Source organism: Nansenia antarctica, assembly GCF_963989245.1.
Source record: "Nansenia antarctica genome assembly, chromosome: 15".
NCBI lineage: Eukaryota > Metazoa > Chordata > Actinopteri > Argentiniformes > Microstomatidae > Nansenia > Nansenia antarctica.
The window spans coordinates 11,878,192-11,905,416 of record NC_137685.1 but is presented as its reverse complement, the minus strand read 5'-3'; the positions used below and the strand labels follow the sequence as shown (position 1 = coordinate 11,905,416).

The following is a 27,225-nucleotide window of genomic DNA, read 5'->3' as shown; positions in this document are numbered from 1 at the left end:
ATCACTGCTAATACCCGGAGGCAGACGATCCTAACCCCTCTGCCTGAGAACCATAACACAACCTGCTCTCCAGGAATGCTTTCATGGGAACCAGAAGGAGGAACAGGGGAGGGATGAGAAAACAAGTGGATAGAGAGAGAGGGAGGGAGGGATAGATGGATAAGAGGAAGGGGGTAGGTAGTTCTCCAGTGGTTTTGGGGGTGCGGAGTGTGTGTGTGTGTGTGTGTGTGTGTGAGAGATTTCTTATGATTACTCCACTATGTGTGTGTGTGTGTGTGTGTGTGTGTGCATGTACTTTTCTTTATTACTACCCCACTAATCTCTGTTATTTCCCAGTAACGACTAACCAAAACAAATCCAGGCACGCAACAGAAATGATCCCAGACGACAGAAAGGTACAGATGATGAATGAATCGCTGCGTGCGATTTAATGACTGGCTGGCTGGCTCCTGGAGAGAGATTACAGGACGCCGTGCTGTGCGAACCGGGAGAGAGAGAGAGGATTGGGCTAGAACGTAAATCTGCTCTACCCAGATACTGTTGGCTGATCTGCTGGTTTATCTCCCCCGCCACACACTCACACACACTCGCACTCACACTCACACACTCACACACTCACGCACTCACACACTCACACACTCACACACTCACACACTCACACACTCACACACTCACACACTCACACACTCACGCACTCACGCACTCACACACTCACACACTCACACACTCACACACTCACACACTCACACACTCACACACTCACACACTCACACACTCACACACTCACACACTCACACACTCACACCACACTCACACACTCAGTTTCATCTGTGCCCAGTGCGTGCTTGAGTGCTTGGCACACTCACCTTGTCCGGGGGGTACAGTTGGCACCCTGTGGGTGTCTGGGGAGTGGCAGGTGACCCCCCCGTCGGTGACGGTGGCAGGACCCTCGCCGTCATGGAAGAAACAGGAGTAGGACTCCCCCTCCTCTAGGACAGGCAGGCCTGGGACTGATAGGGAGATCTGAGAGAGAGAGAGAGAGAGAGAGGGAACATGAACAAGCTGGCTAGAACTAGATCAAGAGAAAGGGGGCTGATACAGGTGATTTGAACACCATTCTGAGAGGAGAGGGACCTGGAAAGCTAACTGGATCAGGATATAGTATAGAACTGGTTTGAACTGGATGAAGTTGGACTGATCTTAAAGGGGAATCCGGGAACTGGGCTTGGGGCTCTACCCCGTGTCACCAACCAGGTTCTGTCCTGCGAGAGCCCCCGTCTCCTTGGCCTGGTCGTTTCCCATCCAAGGACACTTCCCAGCATGCACCGTTCCTTCCTCCTATAGTATCTCCCCCTCACATCCGTTATCTGGAAATCCATCCAGGGGATCCTGATCTCTACTAAAAACATGATGTATTCTGTTTGTATTCCAATTGGGTTCAGACGGAGCGGAGGCAGTACCGGGCATGATAATCATCTACTCCCAGGCTGTGACAACGTAACAATAACAAGCAGAGACTCTTTCCACTCCGCCAAGCTCAAACTCCCCCCATCAGCAGATAAGGGACTGCTCTGGCTCAGAGGAATGACAAGAGATATGTACTAAAGTAGCGGTAAAGGCCTAGTGGAGGGTCTCTTGTATGCAAAGACCTCATCTGTCATGGCGGTCATGGTTATGCACAGAGGAACATACAAGGGCACACACACATTCAGTACTGTACATACATATCCGTACAAATGAATCGCACACACGCGCATGCGTGTGCCTGCTGACCGACCGACCGACCAACCAACCGACAGACAGACCTACAGATCTACAGACAGACAGACAGACCTACAGACAGACAGACAGACAGACCTACAGACAGACAGACAGACAGACAGACACATGCACACACGTACACTTCTCTTCTCCTCGCGGCTGATGTTGTAGGGGCTGAGGAACTGGATGGTGAGGCACTGGTGCTCCATGTCAAAGCTCCACAGCCACTGTCCTGGCTGGGCCCCGCGCGTGCACTGAGACTTCTGGCCACACCTGGACAAAGACACGACACACCGTCAGTATCAGGGACTGGGTTTACAATACTTGAAGCAATTCGCTTAAGCCAGGGCTTTACACTGCCGGGAACAATTCCATTCGACAGGCACAGATTACGTATTGGAATTGATTTTAACCCAGGGATGAAGGAGGGAAAGAGAAAGGGGGGAAAAGAGAAAGGGGGTGGGCCGTGTGTGTGGGGGGGGGGGGGGGGGTGGGAGAAGAAGAGAAAGTGGGGAGAGAAGCAGAGGTACAGGAGAATGAAGACAGAAGAAGTGAGGGAAAAGAGAGAGAGTGGAGGGTGGGACATATCAAAAGGAAAATGGGGAAATAAGAGGGGGAAAAAAAACAGGTGAGAGGGAGGAGGGACAGGTGGCCAAGGTGTAGGAGATGAAGGTAGAGGGGGGATGAGGGATAGGGGAGGGGGGGCAGAGGGAAGAAACAGATGGTAGAGAGAGGATGCTCTTCATCATTACAATCCCCCGGAGTCAGCTTTTAAGATGACTTTTCAAAAAAAAAAAAAAAAAAATCTAAATTTGTCGAAACAAGCGTTTGTGCCAGCAACCTTCGACGGGAGGGCTGTGGCATTGACTCTAAGTTGTGATTTAGTTTGTGTGTTCACATTTGAGCTGAAGTGCCGAGCTACTCTACTTTCCTAAACAACCCGGCACCTAAACCACAAGAGGTTAAGTGTTAAGTGCAACAGTTAAGTGTGGCTGCAACAACATAGACGCAACAACACAAATCAGAGTCCCCTAGAGACACTCACAACACAAACCATAGAGTACCAGAGACGCTAACTCACAACACAAACCTTAGAGTACCAGAGACGCTAACTCACAACACAAACCATAGAGTACCAGAGACGCTAAAAAATCCTAGACTTCCAGTCACTCTGAATCTAAATCTCAATCTGTAGCATAATGGGTTCCATAAATACTTGGGGTCAGTCAGCTCACCTTCCCTCCAGCACACACCAGCCACAGTAGGGGTCGTGGGCAGACAGACAGGACTGGCAGTCCAGGTGTTCCTGGCACTCCGCCACTGGCCTCTTCTGTAGCTATGACAACAAAACAACAACAACAGGCCATGTTCACATTTAATATCCCAAATACTGAGTGATAAGAGAGTTGTTATTAAACTGAGAAATCATATCGGTCCAATGTCAAAAAAAGAACCCGATTGCCTTTAATTGTCCGAATTTCTTTCGCAATAAGGTAAGACTTACCAAGTCGGCCAGTGGTTAAAAAAAAACTTGCGGATATCACGATGCTTGCAACGTATAAGGATGCTTAACTTAGCAAGCATAGTTATAAGTGTCTGCTGGCCAAGGGCTTGATTTGAGACGTGTTGATCAGTGGGGCCTTCTATGTGACCTGGCCTGGGTACAGCTTATACAAACGTACCATGGTGGCGGTCATGATGAAGAGGTGCTCCTCAGACTGATCCAGGACCAGGTCCGAGCTTATGGCCATGTTAGGCTGGATGGACACGATGGAGTACTCCTCCACCTCACCGTTGGGGCCCAGGAACACCTACAAAACAAAACGACAGTGAGGTTGAGAAGGTGAGGTTTTATGTTGAGCTGAAGCAAACGGTGACTGAGAGTTGGTTAGCAAGCTACTGTAGCTACAACGCTAATGCGGCTGCCATTGAAGCCCATTGTTTTATCTTGTTGTGTATCCTTAGACTACAACCACAGACTAGACCATCCGATCTATCCCATATTACAGAGAAACAATGACATTTGGGTGAAATATCTGCGTGATGTCGGTTTAGGGGAAATTTGGGGTAATATTTGTTGGGGGGGATTAGGAAACAATTCACATCGGAGAACATGATCAGATAAATGGTATGCAACCTGTCCTGCTAGTCCACTGGGTTTAACTGGAAGCAAAACCACTGTAACATGAGTTCATTTAAAGAGCCTGGCTGAGTCACCCCACATCAGGCTTGTATACTATTTACAGGAGAGCTTTACAACATCCACATTCCCTCCCAGCTAACATGGATTGAACACAGAGAGCGCATGCGTGCGTGTGGAAAGTGGTGGCCTAGTGGATAGTGAGTTGGACTGGGTGATCAGAAGGCCATGAGTTCAAGTCAAGGATCACGACCACTAGTGTGTCCTTGAGTAAATTGTTAAAATTACTCCAGGGAGACTCGGGGAATCTCTAATTGTAAGTCACTTTGGATAAAAGTGTCTGCTAAATGGTAACAATGTAATGTGTGTGTGTGTGTGTGTGTGTGTGTGTGTGTGTGTGTCTGTACTGTACAATATGTCAGCCAGAGTACAGGCAGATGATGGGGGGGGTGAGAGTGTGAGATGTGGGCCAAGAATTTGCCATGATGAGATAATCCTGGCCTATTGGCAGGGGGGTGGGGTGGGGTCATCTGTGCAGTGCATTGCTCTTTGATCCAACACTCATCAAAGGCATTGACTGTCCAGGCTTTAATAACGGCCTGTTTAGCCAAATACACTGAAGCACTATTAGCGCTCCGACATGACAACCGGGTCGGTGGAACAGAATGGGGGGGGGGGGGGGGGGGAAATGAAACAAACATTTAAATGAGATCCCCCCCACTTCAAAGGAGACTTCAGATCAGACTTCCGTTTTCACTGAACGCCAAGGAGGCAAATCTGTCCGCTTTTTTCGGAGAAATCCACATATAACCGTGATAACCGTGCACGTACGGTACAAACATGCACACAATACAACCCCACAAACTCATCCATAAGCATACGCAAATACAGACAGACGGACGGACGGACGGACGGACAGACAGACAGACAAACAGACAAACAGACAAAGACAAGAGACACACAAGCACACACACGCTAGAGGGAGGAAGGAGAGAGAGACATAAAGTAATGGCAAAAAGAAAACCGATCATCCTAGGCATATATTACGCCACACAAACACCCCCTTTTCTGCCATGTGCCCAGCGGACCTCAGTGCAAGACAAACATTTAGGTTGGAATCCAGAGTCTCATCTCTATACACTCTCATAAGGCTGATGGAGGGGTGAATCCAGAGTCTCATCTCTATACACTCTCATAAGGCTGATGGAGGGGTGAATCCAGAGTCTCATCTCTATACACTCTCATAAGGCTGATGGAGGGGTGAATCCAGAGTCTCATCTCTATACACTCTCATAAGGCTGATGGAGGGGTGAATCCAGACAGAGTCTCATCTCTATACACTCTCATAAGGCTGATGATGGAGGGGTGAATCCAGAGTCTCATCTCTATACACTCTCATAAGGCTGATGATGGAGGGGTGAATCCAGAGTCTCATCTCTATACACTCTCATAAGGCTGATGGAGCTGCACCTCTGAAAGTCTCCCTGCAGCCCAAATGCCTCAAATACCAACAGAATTCAATTTAGCATGCGTGTTGTTATTCCTAATGGCTAAATGTGGCAACATATCATGCTAGACTATTTTTCTCTCTCTATGAGAAACGTTGTAGCATGTGGAGTGGAAACTGGCATGCCGATAACTGTTTTTAGTTGAAGGATAAGTTCTAGAGTTCTTACAATCAAAACATTTAGTAAAAAACACTGAAAATATCATTTCAGATTGGGTTATTTTTTATTATTAATCTAATGAAATGTGATAGGTACTCTATGGCAATGGCTTTGGCCAACATAAACAATCCCCACATGTTTTACAACCACTCGTAAGAACAAATTGTGGCTGTTCCACAATACCTCTTCAGATCTTTGCCAAGCTAGTGTCAGTCAAATATGATAGGGGCACATCTGGCTTTGTAATGCAGAGGTTTTCTTTTCGCAACTTTCAGCTTCAGCGGTAGATCCCAAGGCCGTTCATATCAACAGGAAACATTTCTAAGCCATACAGGACAGAAAACAACCCAACATTCGGGACAGAATGTCCTTGAAAAGGTCGATATGTACGAATGTGTTGCTGACACATGAGAGCTTTTTCAATTGAAGTCCAAAAACTTGCCATGCTCAACTCTTATTCAGAAAGGTATGAAACGGTCTTTTTTCTTTTGTTTCTAATTGAGTCTTTGAGCAAGTGCACTAGCACACAGAATAATAGGGTGTCATTTGGGACCCAACCAGCCAGCTACAGTTATGGGAACAATGACAATGAGTGACAGTCATCATCATCAGACCTCGGGGGGGGGGGGGGGGGGGGTTGTGAAAGTGACACAGTCTCGTCGTGTGACTAATGAATCTCTATGGAGAATGGAGCCTTGTGTTTGGAACGCCGTGATCTGTGCCAGTTCGCGATGACTGTGCACTGTTACTCACGACGATGACGAGTCATAGAGCCCTAATAGCCAAACATGATGAGACACGGGCTGTGGTTTTGCTCCGTGGTCAGTGTATAAAAATACTGTTAATGGGTGTCATTGTGCTGATTTTGCTTCCCTCCCCCCAGCCTAGCCACAAGTGCAGCGCAGCCATTGAGGAAAAAAAAAAAAACTGGCACAAAGCGCTAATTGTTAGCTATGCTAGCGTTAGCTATGAGAGAGAATTAGCGCTAGCTGTGAGAGGGAATTCGCCATTGGTTTCCGTAAAAAACTCCTGAATGATCCTTTGTCTGTTTCATGACAATATTTGAGATTTGTGTTGTGTACTGTCCCATCCCATGCCCCTGAACATGTGTGTCACTGTCATGTCCCGTTAACGCGAAGGTGTGTTATCTCCTATTGTTCTTCTCAATCTCCACCTCCTCTCTTGTCGTGCTCTCCCTCTCCATCCCTCCTCCTCTTTTCTCCTGTCTATTCCCTCTTTCCACATCCATCGCTGATCCCTCATTCCTTGCTCTCCCCGTCTCTATTCTTCCCCCATCTCTCTCTACTGTTCTATCCCTTGTTTCAACCCTTATTTCCCTCTGTCTGTCTCCCTCACCAGAACATTCCATGTCTTCCCTGACACGACCGTGGAGTGCCCTGGCCCTTGTGTGAACCCCCAGAAGACACCGCTACACCTGACCCTGCCGTGACCTCTTCACCCATTGATGGCACACCTCGGAAATCAAACTGACAAGAGCTGGTGCCCCCACACACCCCTACATCTACACACTTAGCATCACATGATCTGTCCAACATAGGCAACGCCAACCAACGCAAAAAGGATTATTGTTCTGGACAATTGTCCCAACGTTTGAATGGGGATGTCTGTGCTATCATCTCTGCATCTGTGGGATAGTACAGGGCGGATGCAGGAACGACCCCTATGGAGCGTAGGGGTCAACAATGGTGCCAGTTGATTCAACACTCTCCCCCTCCCCTTCCCATGTGTCCCCAGCACTACCTTAATTGGCCCTTATATACTTTCTATTATTTATTTTTTGTTTCTTTTTATTATAACTACTCGATCTTTTCAGTTTGTAAAGCGTCTTTGAGTGTCTAGAAAAGCGCTATATAAGTCTAATGTATTATTATTATTATTATTTTGTTATTGTGGTTTTAATAGCCCGGTCGTACGTTAACAATGGAGGACTATATCATCTTATGAAAAAAAAAAGGACAAAAAACAAACCAAGTCTGGTGAGAAACAAGCGTAGGAAAGAACAGCCAAAGAAAAGGAGAGAGAGAGAGAAGAGCTCCTGCAGTAAAGCTCTAGCTGTGTTATAATCATAACAGGACTGACAGTGAGAGTGTTTCTGGCCGGCTAGAGAGAAACAAACGCTCCCAGAGCCACTTGAGATGGACGCATTAGCCACCTGTTCCCAGACCTACTCTCGTTATAAGTTTAGCCTGCAGTATTACAACACAAAGCTATTTCTGATCGACAAAAAAAACGTATCGAGAAACGTCAAAAAAAAAACAGCCTTGAGAAAATGTGTCCAGTTCTGAGTTGAGGGGGTCTCTCTCTACGTACCTTGTGAAGGTTTCCTTTGGAATCCCCCAGGAAAGCGATGGTATGTCCCGCCCTCACGCTGACAGCGACGGCGGTGAGACGGGCCGAAGGGCTGTCCAATATGGGCTCAGCCTCCACCGGTACCCGACTGGCCATTGGACTGGGGGTGTGGTCAGAGCCGCAGGGATAGGCGTCCAGAGTGTTCTGTGGGTCAAGGAGGGAAGACGTACATCAATTACTCTAATTATGATGACGTAAGAAAGGGTACACTTTACCTGTTCTTTTGTGTTGTGTATACTTGTGTCAAGGTAGAACATTTACATGTGTTGATGCAACAAGCCACACAGACACACTCTTTCTGAAATAGTCCGATTCCTGAAAAGAATTCACTAACAGAGAGTGGATCCACCTGGCACCTGCTAACACTGAATGGCAGGTAGAATGTAAACTATGCTTCTGTGTATAAAAACATCTGCCCTACAGACAAATCAGTCATTGGTAGCTAGAGTGATAGCAAATGTGGTAGGGGCTACAAAAGGCACAGTGAAGATTTATAGTGGAAGAAAGGGGTTGGAGGTGAGGGAGAAACAATTGCAGGAATCTAGCAGTCTCGGGTTGAGAGTGTTTTAAAGATTATGGAGAATTAGTTGTGTTGCACTTTGGCAACGGGGCTGTTGTTTTTTGTTCCACAGGATTTCTTTCATGGAAACACTCAAAAGCAAGTCGTTACTCATTATGAGTGATAACAATAGGAAGTACAGGCAATAAACATCAGCTCTATGACTGTTGACAGTGACTTGTTTGAGTGGTTTTCATGTGGTGTTGGTGTGTTGTTATGAATATTAGCCAGTTCTCATTTGAACCAGAGACTCAGTCCTTGTTTGAATTCCACTCAGCATATTCCCCCCCCTCCCCTTGTGCTCCAGGTAGAAGTCACCCCATAGGCACAGATCCAAGATCAGCATATTTATTTTTTTAAACTATCCAAGAATGGGACAGATGGGCTGAGAACCCATGGGAGATGGGCCACCTTGTGTGCATTGCAAGATTAATCATTCTTAATTCTAAGAATTAATAATTTAATTTGTTTTCCTCGTTCCGTCTCTCTGTCCCCTTCCCCTTTCTTGCTCTCATGCTCCTCCTTAGCCCTTTCTTTCTGCAAACCATCTCTCTATTTTTGTTTTTCTAACTGTTATTTATTTGTTCAATTACTTGTTTAATCTCTTCCATTTCTATCCTTCCTACTTCTCTCTACTACAGTATATCCCTCCATTCCTATTCTCTTTCACATCCCTCCTACCCCTCCTCTAACTACTATTCTCTCTTTAGCTCTGCCTCTCCCCTCTACTCCCGCCCCCCCCCCCCTCTTGCTCAATCGGTGTATTTGCTGTGATCGTCTCCGTGGTGACCTTGTCCATCCTTGTCAGTTCTCGTTAAACGTCGCCCTCCCACTAAGGAAGGCTAATTCCGTGGATCGATCTCCCAACAATCCTATTAAATACCCCCCCCCCCCCCCCCCCCGCGCCCCCACCCGGACCCCGTCTCAGTTTAAGGGCGGTCTGGAGTTCAGAGGTCAACGGTTGTTCAGTGTCCTCTAGGATGTATCATTAAACACACTGTGGGTCAGTGCACTTCCCACCAACAAGTTGTAGGTCTGCACGCACATAGCTACAGAAACCTATAGGAATGTGAACACTAACACTACACTCACTCACGCATGCACGCACGCAATATGCATTACGGAAGCTAAAGTGGCATTATGAAAAAACAATCAAATCTAATCCCCGCAAAAAGAGGTTTACATTTCTCTGTACTAAACAAATGATATTACATTTCATTTATTCTTTGATATGGAGGTCACTTTATGGGAACCGTGTGACCCTGGAAAGCATACGCAGTGGCACACGCATGGGCAGACATGCACTATATTCATACAGTTCTTACAAGACATGCCACTTCACCACTCAGAGACGCAACATAACAAGGACTTTGCATCTAAACAGTCTAAACTGGCTTCATCTCCATCTTCGACATTGCGTACAACCGTTCTGTGAGGCAGAAAGAAGGGAAGGCATTTCACCTTTGACAAGCCCCCAAATACATTGCGCACCTAAAGAAATAAAAACCCATTAAAGACCTGTCATAATTATAATAAAACCCTGTCATAATTCCACTCACCGAGGGCAGGTTGGCGCAGTTGGACTTGACCTCATACTCGATGTAGGCCGCCTCGGCTCCTCCCTCGGCCTTGCCGAACTGGGTGTAGCACAGGTCCCTGGTGGAGTTGATCCTCTGGTCCAGATCCACCAGGTTGAACATGCAGAGGGCCGAGTCTTCGCTGGGGCGCGTGGAGGAGGCCATACGGGTGGAGAAGACCCCGAGAAGGACCTCCGAACCGCCGCCCACCCCTTCCTGTCCTCCCAGCCCCAACCGCACGGCCTGGAGCAGGTTGTAGCTCTTCCCCGCCGCCGAGCGACAGGCCAGAGGCACTTCCACGTACGAGTAGTAGGCCTGGTCGTCCAGACACACGCGGGACACGTAGGTGCGGTACTCCCGCGACTGAGACTTGATGTCGCGGCGGTAGAACAGGAAGTAGACGTGGTGCCGGTGGGTGAAAGAGGCGACGAAATGGTGGTCGTACTCCGAGAGGCGGCCCGCCACGGCGAGCTTGGCCGTCTCCTCGTAGGAGAAGATGGGCTCTATGGCGAGGTTCCGCGTGGAGATGGGCGGGTGGCTGCTGGTGTAGCCCCGTCCGACGAACAGCACCGGCTGGCGGTCGGGCCGCGAACGCACGACGAGTCCCACGGTGCTCACGTTGGGATGGTTCGCCGCCACGTACTGAGTGTCCACCGGTCTCTCGGCGGAGAAGAGCACCGTGTCCACCGAGTCCAGACTCCGCTTCTGGCAGATCCCCTGGTTGACGCTTCCGCACGTGATGAGTTCCATGGAGTAAGGGTCCACCAAGAGGAGCTTGTTGTGGTTGCTGGTCCGCCGGGCCTGGGGGCAGTTGAACTCGGTGACGGGGGGTAGGCACTCGCGGCTGTCCGTCACCGGGCCCGTGTCTTCCTGGAGTTCCGCGGTCAGGTGACGGTCCAACTGGAAGAGGTGATCTCGAGCGCCCACGTAGACGCGCCCTACGGCGGGGTCGGGGTGGAGGGCCAGGTGCTCGAAGAGGGTGCCGTTGCGGGTGAAGGTGGGGTAGGGGGAGGAGGTGTCAGAGGCCAGGGCGAGGCCACTGGGGCTGGAGGAGGAGGGCCAGCCGAGGGCTCGCAGCAGTAGCAGTGGCAGCAGCGCCTGGACTGGCCAGACCGAAAGACGACACACCATCCCCGGAGGCATGGCAACCGATCTGAGAAAAGACACGGGAGAAAAGAAGAAGAGAAAGATTCAACACACCATTCTCAAAAGATTTTGGAGATGCATAGAGGAAGATTCCCCCCCCCCCCCAAACCCCCCTACCAGAGTCTGTTTCTTCCTTGGCTCACATCAGGGGTCAATGGTTTGGTGCTAGATCATATTGTTTGTATTGTATGTATTGTATTATATCATTTAGTACTGTGTTGTTGTGAAAAACTGTGAAGACATTTGTCCATATAAAAAAGTGCTATACACTATGCATTTGATTGAAATTTGACTGCATAGCAACGGCCTCTCTTGCCTAACTGTTGTTGAGTCACCCCCTAAACAGATTTGGCCTCTTTTGGTCCAAACGGAAACATTTGGTTTGTTGTTAGGCCCATCAGACATTCTTTCTGAGGCCTTTGTGTCCAGTATGTAATTCTGGAGAAACTCCACAACAAATGTGCATTGGAGTGAATAGCATCTGCGGCTGTATCAAAAAAAGGTGTTCGGACGTAGAAAATGTACTGCATTTGAGCCAAATATTATTTTTCTCACCATTTGTTTCCAGTGATGTCTTACAGAGGCATGTCACCTCTTGACCACCTAGCAGCTGGATTAGAAACACATCCCTGTGGATACAATCTACAAGACAAAGAGAGAGGAAAACAAGATCAAAATCTCCGCAGCGAACGCAGCAACCACTTCCAAAAAGTGTAAAACAAGTAGACATTGTTGGCATGTTTCTTAATAAATAAATACATTTCCCACACACAACTAACTGTATGTAGAACAAGCTACAACATCCAAGCTACGTCACTATCCTCTACCAATACATACACTACCGACCACAAGAGTGTGTTTGTCTCTATATAGTCCATTCGAAGCAACAAAGTGAAGCTCATTCCCATTGAGATTCCTGTCAGTCCTGCCTTTGGCTGACGACATCCATTTCTCTGCAATGGGAAGCCCTCGGCAAAAGGCAGGTCAAGTAGTGTCACTCACAGAGAGAGCTTCCAGTACCACACACACACACACACACACTGCTCTAATCCTTCTCTATTGCTATGACGACAAGGCAAAAACACTTCACTTTGGCAGAGTAACACCCCTGGACACATCTGCCACAGACAGTCCCTGCATTTACAGATCAAGAAGGCTTGAAAAAGTGATAAAGGGAGGGACAAAATGGAAGAAGGTTCCTTGTTTTCTTGGAGCCTGTAGCTCTCCATCTGCCTGTCTCCTCACTTCTCATCCTACCTCTTCTCTCACTATACTTCTCTCCCTCTAGCACCCCAATCATTATGCCCCCCCCCCTCCTCTCTCCCTCTCTCCCTCCCTCCCTCCCTCCCTCCTCTTCATTCATTGGCACGGAAGTAGGATTATCTCCTGCCAGTTCAGACGGGTCTCTCTGTGTCAGAGAGGGAGGCTGGAGAGAGAGAGAGAGAGAGACTGAAAGAGACACTATTCACCCAGCTCAACAGACCAATCCTAACTACAGTCACACACACACACACACGCACACACACACACACACACGCCATTCCTCGCTACACATTGGGGTATTTAGAGAGACCTCTTTGTATAAGAGGCAGCTCTTTATCTAGGAAAAGAGGGTAAAGGGATGGCGAGAGTCCAAACATGGAAAAGAAAGAAAACATTTTTTTACTTGAGCATAACAATAATTACCACAGTTATCTGTGTCATTTTGACCTGACAGGAATTTAATATCAACCTCGTAATCTCTCGCACTTCCTCACAAATGTTTATTTTTCCGCTCGATATATATAACCACTTGAGTTATTTATAGTGCTATAAGTTTTAGCGACTGACAGCCCCAGACGGAAAGTAGTTCTAGATTGATGCCTTAGTGAGTCATTGAGAATTACCAGAACATTCAAAACATTTAGCGAGGATTCTCAGGCGATAAGAGAGGCTGAGACAAACACCCCAAACAAGCCAAAAGACAGACTTTCCCCTTTGACCTTTTTTGGGGGGGGCAGGGGGGGGAAAGAAAACAAATGAAAAGCCAAAAGCCATGCCTCAGACCAGAAGTTATGTCAGGTCATGTGACCTTTGTGAACATTCGACTGCAGTCTTGACTCCAGTGGAAAACTCCTCTCTAGAACCTTCCGAGCTTCGCTAGGAGTCCTGAGAACACCAGAGCGTGAGCCTGGTGGAGCCACCTTAGGAATGACAGGCATGCTCACTCCCTCTGTGAAAGACTACGGAGACAAACACAGCATTTCTATTTCCTATTTCCTGCTGACCACTGGATTCTGGGTCAATGTGAATTTGACAGGAGGGAGGAGGGGGGTTGGGGGATACAGAGTTTCACAGTCAGTTTCGATGATTGCAAAAAAAAAACTTACAGTCCTAATCATTAGGAATCCAAGATCAACAGCTGGTCGGTTTCCAGTCTGCATCAATTCCGTCTTTCTTTTTTTCCCCCCTCCGACTTATTTTTGGAAGTCAAATCGCCCCAGAATGGACGGTTCACTGGCTGTGCACATTCCCCCTGCTTTTATTTGGAAATAATTTCCCTTTCCCTAAAGCACTAATCCGATCCAACGCTGAACTTCATTCAAAGCTTTTTGATACACGAGAACGGAGAGAATGGAGTTATGATTCGATTCTCACTCTTCCAAACGCATTCCGCCTCTAGGGCGAGTTGGGTTTTAGTGGCTTTAGTGGGGCTAAGGTATCGCTGTGAAAGGAGAGAGGAGAGGAAATGTGCCGCCCTAATTGGTTTATCTGTATGTAATGTTTCTTCCACCTCTGAGTAACGGAGTAATTCCTTTCCCCCTCTAATGTCCCCTCTGAATGTTAGTGGATACAGAGACTAATGCTGTGAATTCCAATGCCGATATTGTGCAGAGTGCAGACCTGAGACAGTAATGTAGGCCGATTGCCAATGTAAAGCTGTTGCCAATTTGCAGTGTACATGAATGAGCCCAAATGTGTTAAGCTGCCTACAGGTCGAAGCATAAACAGGCTGCTAATCTTTCAGATGTGCATCTTTAAGTGAACACATGTTCTTTATAAGCTCTCAGTAGAAATGCTTCCCTTCCCAGAGATAAGGAGTGGTCGCCATGGAGACAGGACTGGACTGTCGTGCATTGTGGCCAATGGAAGGGATGGCAGCCCGGTTAGACACGACATAGGATAGGACCAGCCAGAGTCCGGTGACGGGGCCCTGAGGGGTCCGCTGGGTCCGGGCCTGCGCTGCGCTGAGAGACACAGACAACAATGGAGCATTCCTGAGAGGCACATTCAGTTGAAACCATCATCATCTGCTTCGTTGAGTCTACTCCTGTAACGACTGTACCTCGTGCCATTCGTCCCCAAATCGGCTACCGAGAGAGAGAGAGAGAGAGAGAGAGAGAGAGAGAGAGAGAGAGAGAGAGAGAGAGAGAGAGAGAGAGGGGAGGGGAACTGATGGGAGGACAGAAGGAAATAAAATGGATAGAGGGAGGCTACAGTAGAAAGGAAGAGAGAGACATAGTGGGCGAAATCATCGCAAACAAGTGCTTGCAAGCATCAGTGCTTCCTGGGAACTGATGGAATGTGACTAATGAAAATAAGCCACAAACTGAGGGAGCCAGAGAGAGAGAGAGAGGATGGGGGGAGGGAGGATGAAGAGGGGGAGGAGGTAGCTGTTAATTACAGAGCCTACCCATAATGCCCCATTCAACGCCCACTCATTCACAGAATGTGGGAGAGGGAAGAATAGAGCAGGTTTCTAATTAGTGACGAATGACTGTCCACATAAAACACACAGGAGGAGGAGGAGGAAAACTGGACTCCCTCATTCAATTTAAACACACGCACGCACACTCTGTAATGAACAGTCCTCCTCTGCACTAGACACACACACACACACACACGAAAACAGGACTTCAGTCATCTGCAATCAGTCATCCCCCAACATCAACAAACAGTGTTTAACAGGGATGCTTTAGTGGCGTTAAGAGCCAGCGTTCAATTACACTTTGCTGGTGTTGATGTTTCCCCTCTCGTCCGTGGTGTAACTATTGCGGGTGTGATATACGAGTTGTGTAAACCATTAGGGGTGACTCGTAAAGTCCGCCAATGAGGCCGTAGGTACACTATAACACCTTCCATTTTGGAAGCCACTTTGTTGAAGAACTGTGGGAGTCTTGGGTGATTTGATATAGATATGGGTGATTTAAATATATATATATATATATTAGGGGTGTAACGGTTCAGTTGGCCCATGGTTTGAATCTCGTTTATTTTTTATTTTTGGGGGGGCTTTTAAGTGTTTATTTATTTACAAACTGTTACTTTACTTTAATTAGACTTATTGAACTTTAACATTCAGACACATTCCAGAATATGACTTGTATATTGTATGATCTAAAAATATAAATATCTAAACAAAAAACACTTTCAAATGTAAAAAAAAAAGAAGAAATAAACACTTTCAAATGTAAAAGTGCCTCTTAGCCTTGACTACTGGTATAGGAGAGGAAGAAATAAAAGTAAAAGTGCATTATAAAACCGAGAACCGTTGCACCCCTAATATATATATATATATATATATATATATATATATTTATGAACGTGTGAACGCGCAAAACACAGGGGTAGGGCTAAATTGTAGGGCCAAGGGGTGTAGTGGGATTGGGCCTCTGAGTTGAGACCTCTGGCTTATCTGCATCAGGCTTGGCTCTTCTTCCAAACCCCTCTGGACAGAGCTGTGTGATGTCTCATGGTTGGTTACACATTATGAATAATATTATAGTAGTATAATAGTCAGCCTGAAGACTTCAGTTTGGCCCATACAAGACACAATATCTCTTTCTCTCGTGTACGAGTCAAACGCATATAGAAACTCAGCTTATAACACATCAATCACTCATCCTTGTGAGCAACAATGATAGCAGCTAATTGGCAGCATTTCAATCCCAGTCATGTAAGTGCTTCTGCCCCAGCCATTCCAGACTGAGAAGCAGTGCTGTTAAATGTCACTTCTTCTTCAACACATGGTCATATTTGGAGGGGAACATAATCTAAACTAGCATACGACAGGCCTATGTATGTCCACTCACTGCATCATCCCAACTCAATCACTGACCATTGAACTGTGAGCATCGCTGTCTTAACAGGTTCAAACAATGTGCTCCAATTATTATTACTGTATTTTTACATTTAATATTATCTGCTATTGCCAGTGATCCAAAGTAGACCTAAACTAGGCTACTGTAATAATAAGCATAACATCCTGATAATGTTTATAGAGAGGAAACAAGAAGGACAATTCTGATGTTATTAAATGTATGTAGGCAACTCTAAGACTAGGCGACACTAAAGTGGTAGGTCATTATGGTTATGGCTGGGGGATTGTGATAGAGAATGGAGAAATGTATTTAGCTGATGCACATGATTAAACACATGAGAAAAGTCACGACAGGTTCATTAAACCATTCCAGCATTTGGTGTCTCACAGCAGGTAGGTTCCCCCACACAGAAGCTTCTAGAGAGCTTAGATGATGGTATCATAGACACTTCAGCTCATGGTTAAACAACCGTGAGTATTCTTCATTTGTCAAAACATTTTGAATTCACAGTCAAATCCTCACTGGCGAGTACAGTGGACATCTCACACATATTCAATTATTCCCACCCACACATTTGCCGGAGACCTGCCTTCTGCCTCTACACTAATTGAAACGTTGTAGAATGGCATTGATCCACAAAACATGCAGCGTTGTGCATTGCTATTTAGTGGAAGCTAATCTGGGCCCTCTATGTTCATTCAGATTTATATTGCGCTACTTTTTCTAAATGTGTGGGTCCGGGTCAGGTTCGGATAATTGTATCATCAGCATGATATCGGGTAGACATCTTCTGCCCCTCAGCACTGCGTCTCCTAAAGACACCCGCTTTCCCCTCTACTGTGTCCCTAAAAACTTATATTGCCCCCCCTTGTACTGTTTCTCTGTTTCTCCAGTGTAGAGAAAAAAAAAACTAGGTTTAGAAGAAGGTGATAGGAGAAGCTTTTTCCTTCTAACAATGGCCCCGGGCCTGTGCTGGATTACTCTTCCTGCTACGACTGGTGGATTGATGATTCACTTGCTTAGTATTCAAATGTATTGATTGTAAGTCGCTTTGGAATAAGGCGTCTGCTAAATGCCAAAAATGTAAAAATGTAAATGGGTAGACCGGCTTGGGCAATGTTTATGAAAATGCATGGGGCGGGTGCGGGTCTATAAATAGCCGACCGGCGCATCACTACGGAGACGGGTTAGTGTTATAAGTGTTACCCTACTAATAACCGTTTCCCTGCCTGCATTCTGGCCTGTTAGGCCTGGCTAACTGTACGAGAGGTTATTTATAGAAAAAGCCCTACAATGGCTGCCAAAACTGAAGAAACACATTCCTCCTCCTCGGCTGATGAACTTCAGGAGGAGAAGAGTGAGGAGAGGGGAGAGGGGAGAGATTATCGCCTGTGCTCTCTTCCGTAAAAGTTCTTCTCGCAGTACAAAAATAAATAAATGAACACGAAATTCAGTCAGCGGAGTCAGTTCTTTCCACAAACAGCACCTTTTAGGGAGAAGTTCTTCTCGTCAGTCATTTGGACATGGTCCACTGCTCTGGGGCACAAGAGGCACTTGTCACTGGGGAGGAAGTTCCCAAGGCTATTAAAACTTTATGGCCCAGAAGGAGTCACTCCTGAGTGAGAGTCTAAAGACCGATATCGGATATCCGGATGACAGACTTCAAGTGAAGGGAGATTCTCCCTCATTACTGGGGACCAGAAATGGATGTCACACCAGCACTTTGATCAAATCACTATTCTGAACTCTCTCTCCTGTGCAAGTCTGTGCAATTCTCTCTGGCATGTTGGCACCCACTTGGCTGGTTCAAGTTGTTGCTCGTAACATAACTGTGTGAGGGCTGGAGTGGGGATACTTGATCTGAAGTCGGATGCTAGGGGCATAGAAGTCAGACAGCCGGAACATTCTCTGAGGGTACAATTGTCAGAATTATCCGAATAATAAACAATAACCGACAGCTGCAAGGAAGCTATTAAACCTAAATCTCTCGTGAGTTTGCCTATACCCTCATTCAGAGGTTGACAGGTGTGCCCTTTCACTCCAATTCTCTTTTTTTTTTTTTTTTTAAGAATCTATTCTCATATCATAACAAGTCTATCATCATAACAAGTCTATGAAAGGTGAGATTTAGCTCCCACGCACACACACACACCACCATTCCATTCTAACATTCTAACATTGTTAGGTTATCATTTCTGACCATCCAGCCGCATGCATGCGTGTGTACAAGGTGTATAATTCCATTGTTTAGGGCGGTCACTACCGGTGTGGCAGTCGTCCAGGGGGACATTCATCCTGTCACACAATAGCAGGGCGGAGACACCGATGGTCGGGGCATGGGGCTCAGATACAGACAGACAGATAAACACATACACACTCAGTCAAACCCTGTCATTAGAGACCTCAGACACTCTGAAGGACAGCCTCCAGACCTGTGTTTAACTGCTCACGGTCCTGACCAGTCCGAATGCAGGAACTCAGGAGTTCAAAGCCCCCCGGCCCGACCCCCCCCCCCCCCCAAAGAGTAATAATGGAGCACTTGACCATACCAAAACAGACTGGGAGGAAGAAACCAAAGATAGGGGATGTGGGGCTTTTTTTCAGCATGTAACAGACAACCAGGTGACCCAGTAAAAAAACTAACAAAAAAAACAGACAGGTGTGTGAAGAGAGAGAGAGAGAGAGAGAGAGAGAGAGAGAGAGAGAGAGAGAGAGACAGAGAGACAGAGAGACAGAGAGACAGAGAGACAGAGAGACAGAGAGACAGAGAGACAGAGAGACAGAGAGACAGAGAGAGAGAGAGAGAGAGAGACAGAGAGAGACAGAGACAGAGACAGAGAGACAGAGAGACAGAGAGACAGAGACAGAGACAGAGAGACAGAGAGAGAGAGAGAGAGAGAGAGAGAGAGAGAGAGAGAGAGAGAGAGAGAGAGAGAGACAGAGACAGGGAAACAAAGCTACTGTAAAGTCATGTCTCCGGCACGAGCACAGAGACACACATTACCACATAACTATATGATGGGAAACTCCACAGCAGCCAAACAAGCAGAAGTTGCGGCGCACGGGACACCAGTAGGTGGCACTACAACATGTGAACGGCACAACCACATGGGGGAAAAAAAACAGTCAATAGAGAAGGGAAGACACCGAGACCGGAGGCCTTAGTGAATGGCGCGGCTGTTTAGCTGCAGGGTCTGGGGCAGGACGGCAGTTAGTCTGGGCATATTACACAAACACAACCTATGACATTGGTTTTCTTTGTCCCGCCAGCATAGGGTTGTCCCATGCCGGTTAACACACTCCAGTTATAGACACAAGCATCTGACGTGTGTGGGTTTTCTTTGCGGGCGGGTGGGTGGGTGGATTCTGCAGCGGTGGATTGGCTGGGCCCTACCCACTGGTTCCATAATAAACTCAGTGTCGGCCATCTTGTTCTGCCAGTGATTTGGACGGACACTGTGCCAAGAGGTGATTATGATGAGTTTACTACTCCCCTACGGCTGTGGGGAGGGAGGGCGTGGGCAGGGAGGGTGTGGGCAGGGAGGGCGTGGGCAGGGAGGGCGTGGGCAGGGAGGGCGTGGGGAGGGAGGGTGTGGGCAGGGAGGGTGTGGGCAGGGAGGGCGTGGGCAGGGAGGGCGTGTGCCGCTCTATCAGCAGTAAACACATCCACATCCGTGGCAGGAGGTGCTTCTTGAACCGAAACGCTAAGGAATCTGCAACTGACGCAACTAGGAAATACAATCTGGGGAGAATTGTGGGAGGCTAGGGGATTCAGAGAGCAATGCAAAAACACAGAACAGAAAACACAGTCTGTGCAGACTGTCAGGGGTGTGCGCGGCGCACATCCACGTTAATAACTCCTGGCACTCTGGGGTTCCCATAACCATGTCAGTTTTAACGGTTGGACTTACGAAGAGGCCAAGTTCAGAACGGGCTTCTAATAATCCCTGGGTTTCTTCAGCAGAAAGTGGCAGAGACACACCATCATCAGCGTGGTTGACAGATCTCTGAGACAGACGCTTCCACAGAGCCTGTTGATAAATCTCTGTTTTACGACCGGGAGGTGGGTGTAAGTCTCATAAAGCCATATGCATCCATATCCGTCTCAGAGCATGGTGAGGGTCCGGTAGGGTCTCTGTTCTAACCCTGATGAGGCATTACCTAAAAAGGACAAAGTCCAATGGGTCGAGCTCATATACCCTAATCAATGATAGAGTGGGAGTCTCGAGTGAAGGGTGGTCAGATGTGGACCCATAAACAGTGTGTCTCTCTGTGTGTGTGTGTGTGTGTGTGTGTGTGTGTGTGTGTGTGTGTGTGTTCCATGGAGCCATGCATGAGGGAAATTACAGCTTGTGTTTTTACATGCTGATTATGGGAGACAGAAATATGTGCACATGATCGGAAAGAATGCCCCAACCTTCGCTGACATGACAGAAAGTGGAAAAAGTGAGCGAGGGCCATTTCTCTCCCTCGTCCTTTTCATCACAACATACAGTGGCTCTACTATAGCTAGCATCATACAGTAGATGGAAAAAATCAAGAGACCACTCCAATTGTTTCTTAAATCAGCAGCTCTACATGTATGGCAGCCATTCCATTCCAGTGTCTTGAATTCCAACACAGGCACACCTCATTCTACTAATGAGTTACTGATTAGGTGATCACCTGAACCCAATCTTATTTAACAAGGAAAAGTATAAAATATAAAAACCACTGACTGCTGTGGTCATCACTTCACTATCCTCTCACAATAGGACCAGCTGGATGGCAAAAACAGTGCTACTAGTACCTCAAAAGTAATGGACCTATCGCTAAGCCACGCCCCGAAATATAAATTGTCCAATCATATCACAGCAAAAGTCACTACAGGCAGAAAACTCGGACAAACAACTCGCTAATATCTGATGGTGAAAAGCTTCTAGACTAAATATTCTTGTTATCTTTTAAAAAAACATGTCTATTACTTGCTGTGGTAAATCAGAAATCAGAAATTTGCCAACTCCCGCCATTGTAAGTCATTGAATGTCATTCAGTCACGGTCGGTCAGTCAGTCACTGTCAGTGAAGTGTTGTTTGTTTGTCTGAGTTTTCAAAGGGGGCGTGGCTTAGCCATAGGTCCATTGGAATCAATTAAACTTACTGGCAGAGAGGTACAGTGAGGCTGCTTCCTGCTACGGCTGAAAGCGTCCCAAGAGAACAAAAAGGACTAAAACAAAGTGCTGCCCAAAAGCCGTATGCATAAAGTAAGCCACAAAACCAGGAAATGGTCAGAGTCACTGAAATGGTGTATAAAAGGTTTAATGGATGCCCCCATCCCTACACATACCCCATGAAACAAATATCCACTAGTATGGACAAACAAAAAACAGGCATCTCTGCCTTAAATGTTCAGTGTTCAACGGTGGCAGGGCGGAACAGAGAGACAAATTAAGAAAACAATACTCACCCTCGCCCTGTCAGGCAAAGAACTAAGGGAGAATCATACTTCCCAGGGACATAAGCACCTAAACCAAATCCCACCCCAACAAAGTCAAAAAAGAAGTCCATCAAAATTCCAGAAATTGGGGAGCTTAGGTGGCGTAGCGGGTTAAGCGTTGACCATGTAACAGCAGGGTCCCCCGTTCGATTCCGGCCAGGGGACATATCCTGCATGTCATCCCTCCTCTCTCTCTCTCTCACCCATCCTTCCTGTCTAAATCTCTACTGTCTCTCTCAATAAAAATAAAATAAAAATAAATATGAGTGGGACTGCCCACTCAAAAAAAAAAAAAAAAAATGTAATCAACACAAAACAAAGAAAGGGTATGTGTATTGTGGAGAGGGCCAACAAACATGTCCCCAGGCTGCAGTCTTCTGAAGGCTATGGAGGACATCACCCGAATTAGCAGGAGCAGCACATCCAAGGCCACGCCTCCTCAGAGACGCCACCTCAACAGACCGACTACAGAACAAACAGAGTAATTTGGGCAGGGGCATAAATAACACTTCCTTCCTTCAGATTTCAAAGACCGTCGGTTCATAAGAACAAGGTCAACCAGCAGACGTTGGGGACAACAAAAGGTACAGAGTACAGACGGAGCGAGAACGACTCTCCGCTGACCGGGATGACCGCCAACTACATTCAAATGTCACTCAACAACCGAATAACATCGAGTGACGTACAAAAAGATTGGCGAGCGGGCAGCTGGGGTGAAGTGCATGGTGAGGAGGGTTCAGGCAGGGCTGAAAGATGCAAAGCTAGAAAAAAAAGCCCTTCATCAATGAGAAGCAAAGAGGAGCCAGGCTGAGGTTTGCAAAAGACCGTACGGATTGGACTGTAGAGAGACTGAGAATCCAATTTTCAGATTTGCCCAACACCCGATCGTCTGATGGTTAGACGGAGACCTGGAGAGGCCTACAAGCCACAGTGTCTCGCACCCACTGTGAAATTCGGTGGAGGATCGGTGATGATCTTGGGGTGCTTCAGGATTTCGGGATCTGACGGAACTGTGAAATGACTGACCAGGCCAGACACTAAACAGACACTAAATGGTAACTTGAGCTATGCAAGCATAAATTACGATTCAATTCGATTTGTGCAAAAATGTCAATATTCGTCTGTCACTGGACATTTATTATTTAACATACATGTGTATTCATTACTGTGTCTACAGTCCTTTAATTAATTGAATTCAACCCTGATACTTGTTTTGTGATTGGCTGGGATATGTTCTTTGATGTGGTTGAAAGGCTTTATGGGGCAGTGATTAGAGAGAGCCCGCCTATTCCCTCAGTGGGTGTCTTTTTCTCTCATCCACACACACACACACACACACACACGCGCACACACACACACACACACACACACACACACACACACACACACACACAATGAAAGGCCTCTTGTAACAGTAGTACTCACACATCATCGAAGATGTATGTGCATGTGGGTACAGTAGATCGGACAAACTGTACAGAACCAGGTAATGTAACACCTCAACACACACAGACACAGACACACCCACTCGCACCCCCACCCCCACACACACACACACCCACACACACACACAGACAGACAGACACACCTCAAAGCACTTGGCATTAAATACTGCTGGTTCAGGGCTATCCGGGAGTTGCGTTCCATCTGAGCCCTTGACGACTAACCAGGATTGATTGGAGGTCTTCATTATGTCAAACGGCCCTGTGTTTGATCCTGTGGAGTGAGTGATGGAACAAAGCTTCTCAGCCGTAGTAAATATGCATGAATGAATCCCTATGAGAGAGGACCTCAGTGAACAGGCAGACGCACACACACACACACACCTCCCTTTGATAGCTCATTATCTAGCAGAGATGCTAGGGAGGAGAGGAGAGTCTGCATTTTCGTCCTGGAAGCCATCTTGGTCTTAAGAAACCGTACTGTAGTAGTAGGGAGGATAGAGTGTGAATGATGTAGGCTACTTTAGAAATCGAAGAGTGTGCTACGACGACACTGTCCATGACACACTAGAGTAGGTACTGCAGTAAACAGAGGTACAGTACATACATAAGTACATTCATTTGGTCTCACTGGCGGACTCAGGGGGGGGGGGGCAGGGGGGGGCGACCGCCCCTCCTGGTGCCCCCACGGTTGAAAAACGTCTCTCTTAAGTGCCCTTTTGAGTGGCAAAAATGCCCTTTTGAGTGGCGAAAATGAGAGGATATGCCCTATTGGTGCCCCTCCAAAGGTCTAAACTTGACCATGTGCCCCCACAGTTGAAAAACGTTGCACTAAAGTGCCCTTTTGAGTGGCAAAATTAGAGGATGTGCCCTATTGGCTGCCCTTCCAATGGTCTAAACTTGACCATGTGCACTGATGGGGTCCCATGTTGTGCAGTAGGTGCCTTTTTTTCTTTTCAAACAGCCCGAGTCCGCCACTGTTTGGTCTGATATACCAATGAACTCTTCCTGGGAAAAGAAACATTCAGCAAGCAATAAAGAGGTGGTATCAGGAGCGAGTGATGAGGAGAGTAATAACTGGGGAAAGGTGCAGTGAAAGGGAGAGAGAGAAGAGAGAGAGAAACAGAGAACAAGGGAGAGAGAGAGGGGGGGGGCAGATGGAGTAGTGCCAGCTGTGTTGGGTGGGATGGGGACGACCCTGGGAAGAAACAAATATTTTCCCTCTCCCGGCAGCAGTAGTGACACAGCAGGAAAAACAAGCAGCTATTTATAACATCTTGTAGGAAAAACAACAACCATCAATGGACAAATGAGAGGGATGGAGAGGAGGACAGGGATGGCCCAGAGGAGTCATTAACCCACTGGAGAGAAAAAAGTTCAACAATACTAGGGTTAGACTGTTATACCGTAAACCGCCGTTTTTGAAAATAGCAAGGGTATTTGTCAATACCGTCATAAAACCGTCATAAAGTGCTATATATAATAAACGCCTGAACAGTGTTTGTCCAACACCCTGTCTGTGTGGTTGAAGATGCTATGAAAGTGATGACAGAACTTTGTAAACAATGTGATTTGTCAAAATGAAAGTGATAGAACATTTAGTAAAAAAAAAAGATTTGTCAAATAAATAACCCGTCAAAAAATACTATTTCAAGCAATCAGAAGGATACGCACTCGTCTGATGTAACACACTCTGCACTTTTGTACTCGAGTGAGTGGCGGTGTTTCCCATACATCAAAGTAGAACTGTGTTTCCTTTGATAAGATGGTGGCAGCGCGTGTAATGACTAGAAATCGTTTTTTTGTGATTATTTTCCTACTTATTTCAGTATGTTTACTCAGCATAGTCTTGCAAACACTTCATACGGCCGACAAACAAACACTTCATACAGCCGACAGACAAACAGTACGGTGTTTGGAACAGGAACAGGACCTGGTGCCCGGAGGAGGAATGCCTCTCGTCGGATACACGACCATAGGCAAAGTTGGCGCCTTCGGGCTAAACAACAACGCGAGCCTAACGGATTATCCTTCGGTCCACCTTTCACCAGCCGCGGTCGAATTCATAATTTGAACCCCAAATTGCTCCCAGTGAGCGGGCCGGCACCTTGCATGGTAGCTTGCCGCCATTGGTGTGTGAACGTGTGTGTGAATGTGTGAATGTGTGAATGAGAGGCCGTTGTAAAGTGCTTTGGATAAATCCGCTATATAAGTGCAGTCCATTTACCAATACTAGCAAAACTGTACTTTTGGAGAACACTGCTTTCGAGGAGATTCAATACCCTCTCTCTCCTCCACGGTTGACCTATAACAATCTACTGTACTGCTTGTGTCCATGGAGTGAAAGTTTAACAGGTGATGTTTGACATTTCCACACTGGTGTTATTACAGTACGGGACCACCCAAGGCCCTGGGGGGCAGACAATAGACAACGGTCCTCCCAGGCACCTTGTTATGCCTCACCTTGGAACGTACCGGCAAGGTGAAACGAGTGCGAGTGCCCGCACACACACACACACACACACACACACACACAAAATAACACACACACACAAAAGAACACACCCGCACACACACACACACACACACACACACAAAAGAACACACACACACAGACACAAGACTACATCCCCCCCACACACACGACATCCAATCTGGTTTCAGAGTCTGACCCGTCTGACTCATGTGCTGTTAGAGGAGCAGGATATGGAACATGGAAGACTCAGGGAGTAACAACATCAGACATCATGGAGGGAATAGCATCACTGGGCAGGAAATTACAGTACACTCCCCCATCCCCCTACCCCCCCCCCCCCCCCTTACACTCCACTAAGAAAGACATGTCCAGGTTAAGACTTACTCCCCAGCACTCTCAAGCGTAAGCCTGTAGGTAGGGTATTAACATATTTAGCATTAACATCGAAAAGGCTGCCATTCGTAAACATTCTAGTACATTACTCTAGGCTATTCATTCACTGTTTTCCACGCTGTTTCACACACCGTGACTTTAAAACCTTCCAGGTCATAGAACCTTGCTACAACCGGGGGCTGAGGGGAATTAGTTTTTTACGGTTGCACCGCCACACGTGGCCAATCCATTTCCACAATCCGTTTCGCCCGTTTTCATGTGACTGAAACGACTTGACACACTTGGATTTGCCGAGAACAAGGAGGGCAGTAAAAGACCTACGCACACGGATTAACACTGACACTTTCTTTTTGAAACATTGAACAACTGGCCCCATAATTCATTTCCGACTCATTTCTGACTGTGGACTCTTCCACCCCCCCCTCCTCTAGAAATGCAATCCTCTTTTCAGAGTAGTCTTTTTCAAGTGCTGAAGACATGACGTGCCTATAAAGAACTAGCCATTGCACATTAAGGAGGTATAAATGTTCTGTGGCAATGTTCTGAGGGAATATGGTTTATTTGATTCTACCTTGGAACTGCCTGTGTGTGTGTGTGTGTGTGTGTGTGTGTGTGTGTGTGTGTGTGTGTGTGTGTGTGTGTGTGTGTAAGGGCTACAAAGTGCTTGGATAGTGAGCTTGTATGGTGAAGCTGAGACACACACACACACACACACACACACACACTCCTTTTCATCACTGCCAGGGCAATAACAAGGGCAGTGCATAGAGGCGGAGGGTAAATGTTACTGCTGTCTAGGCCCCTTCTGAGCGATGATGCGTTCGTAAAACACACCCCGTTTACAAAGAACCCCTTTGTGTCCCTACGGCCAACATCGCTTTTCCATAACGTTGCCTTAATAAAACATAGGGGTTGTGTTGCTTACTCCTACCCAGCAAGCAGGATTGCATGAGTTCCTGGGGTGAAAATTATGCCATAAAACAGGGGGTGGGTGGGGGATGGAGGGGGGTACCATAGCAGCACCAAAGCTTTGAGACCATGGGGGGTAGGGGGCCTCTCAATAGTCTAAAATGGCCCCCTCTCCTTTCCTCATCAGCACAGGACAGGAGAACCCTACTGTACAGCCTGGAGGCAGCCA

The 27,225-nt window shown here is 47.0% G+C and overlaps 1 protein-coding gene across 1 annotated transcript in view; it reads right to left on the bottom strand.

The window, feature by feature from the left end:
* plxnb1b (plexin b1b) overlaps positions 1–11,825 on the bottom strand; it is a gene marked incomplete at its 3' end in the record, with an annotated part of 38,403 nt that extends 26,578 nt beyond the window's left edge. The window contains exons 1-7 of the mRNA XM_080545992.1: positions 11,776–11,825; positions 10,057–11,227; positions 7,900–8,082; positions 3,444–3,572; positions 2,997–3,097; positions 1,902–2,034; positions 867–1,023 (exon numbers count right to left, since the gene is read on the bottom strand). Of these exons, the coding sequence (XP_080402118.1) occupies positions 867–1,023; positions 1,902–2,034; positions 2,997–3,097; positions 3,444–3,572; positions 7,900–8,082; positions 10,057–11,217 (1,864 nt within the window). The 5' untranslated portion in view covers positions 11,218–11,227; positions 11,776–11,825. The remainder of the gene's footprint in view (positions 1–866; positions 1,024–1,901; positions 2,035–2,996; positions 3,098–3,443; positions 3,573–7,899; positions 8,083–10,056; positions 11,228–11,775) is intronic.
* Positions 11,826–27,225: the final 15,400 nt, after the last annotated feature.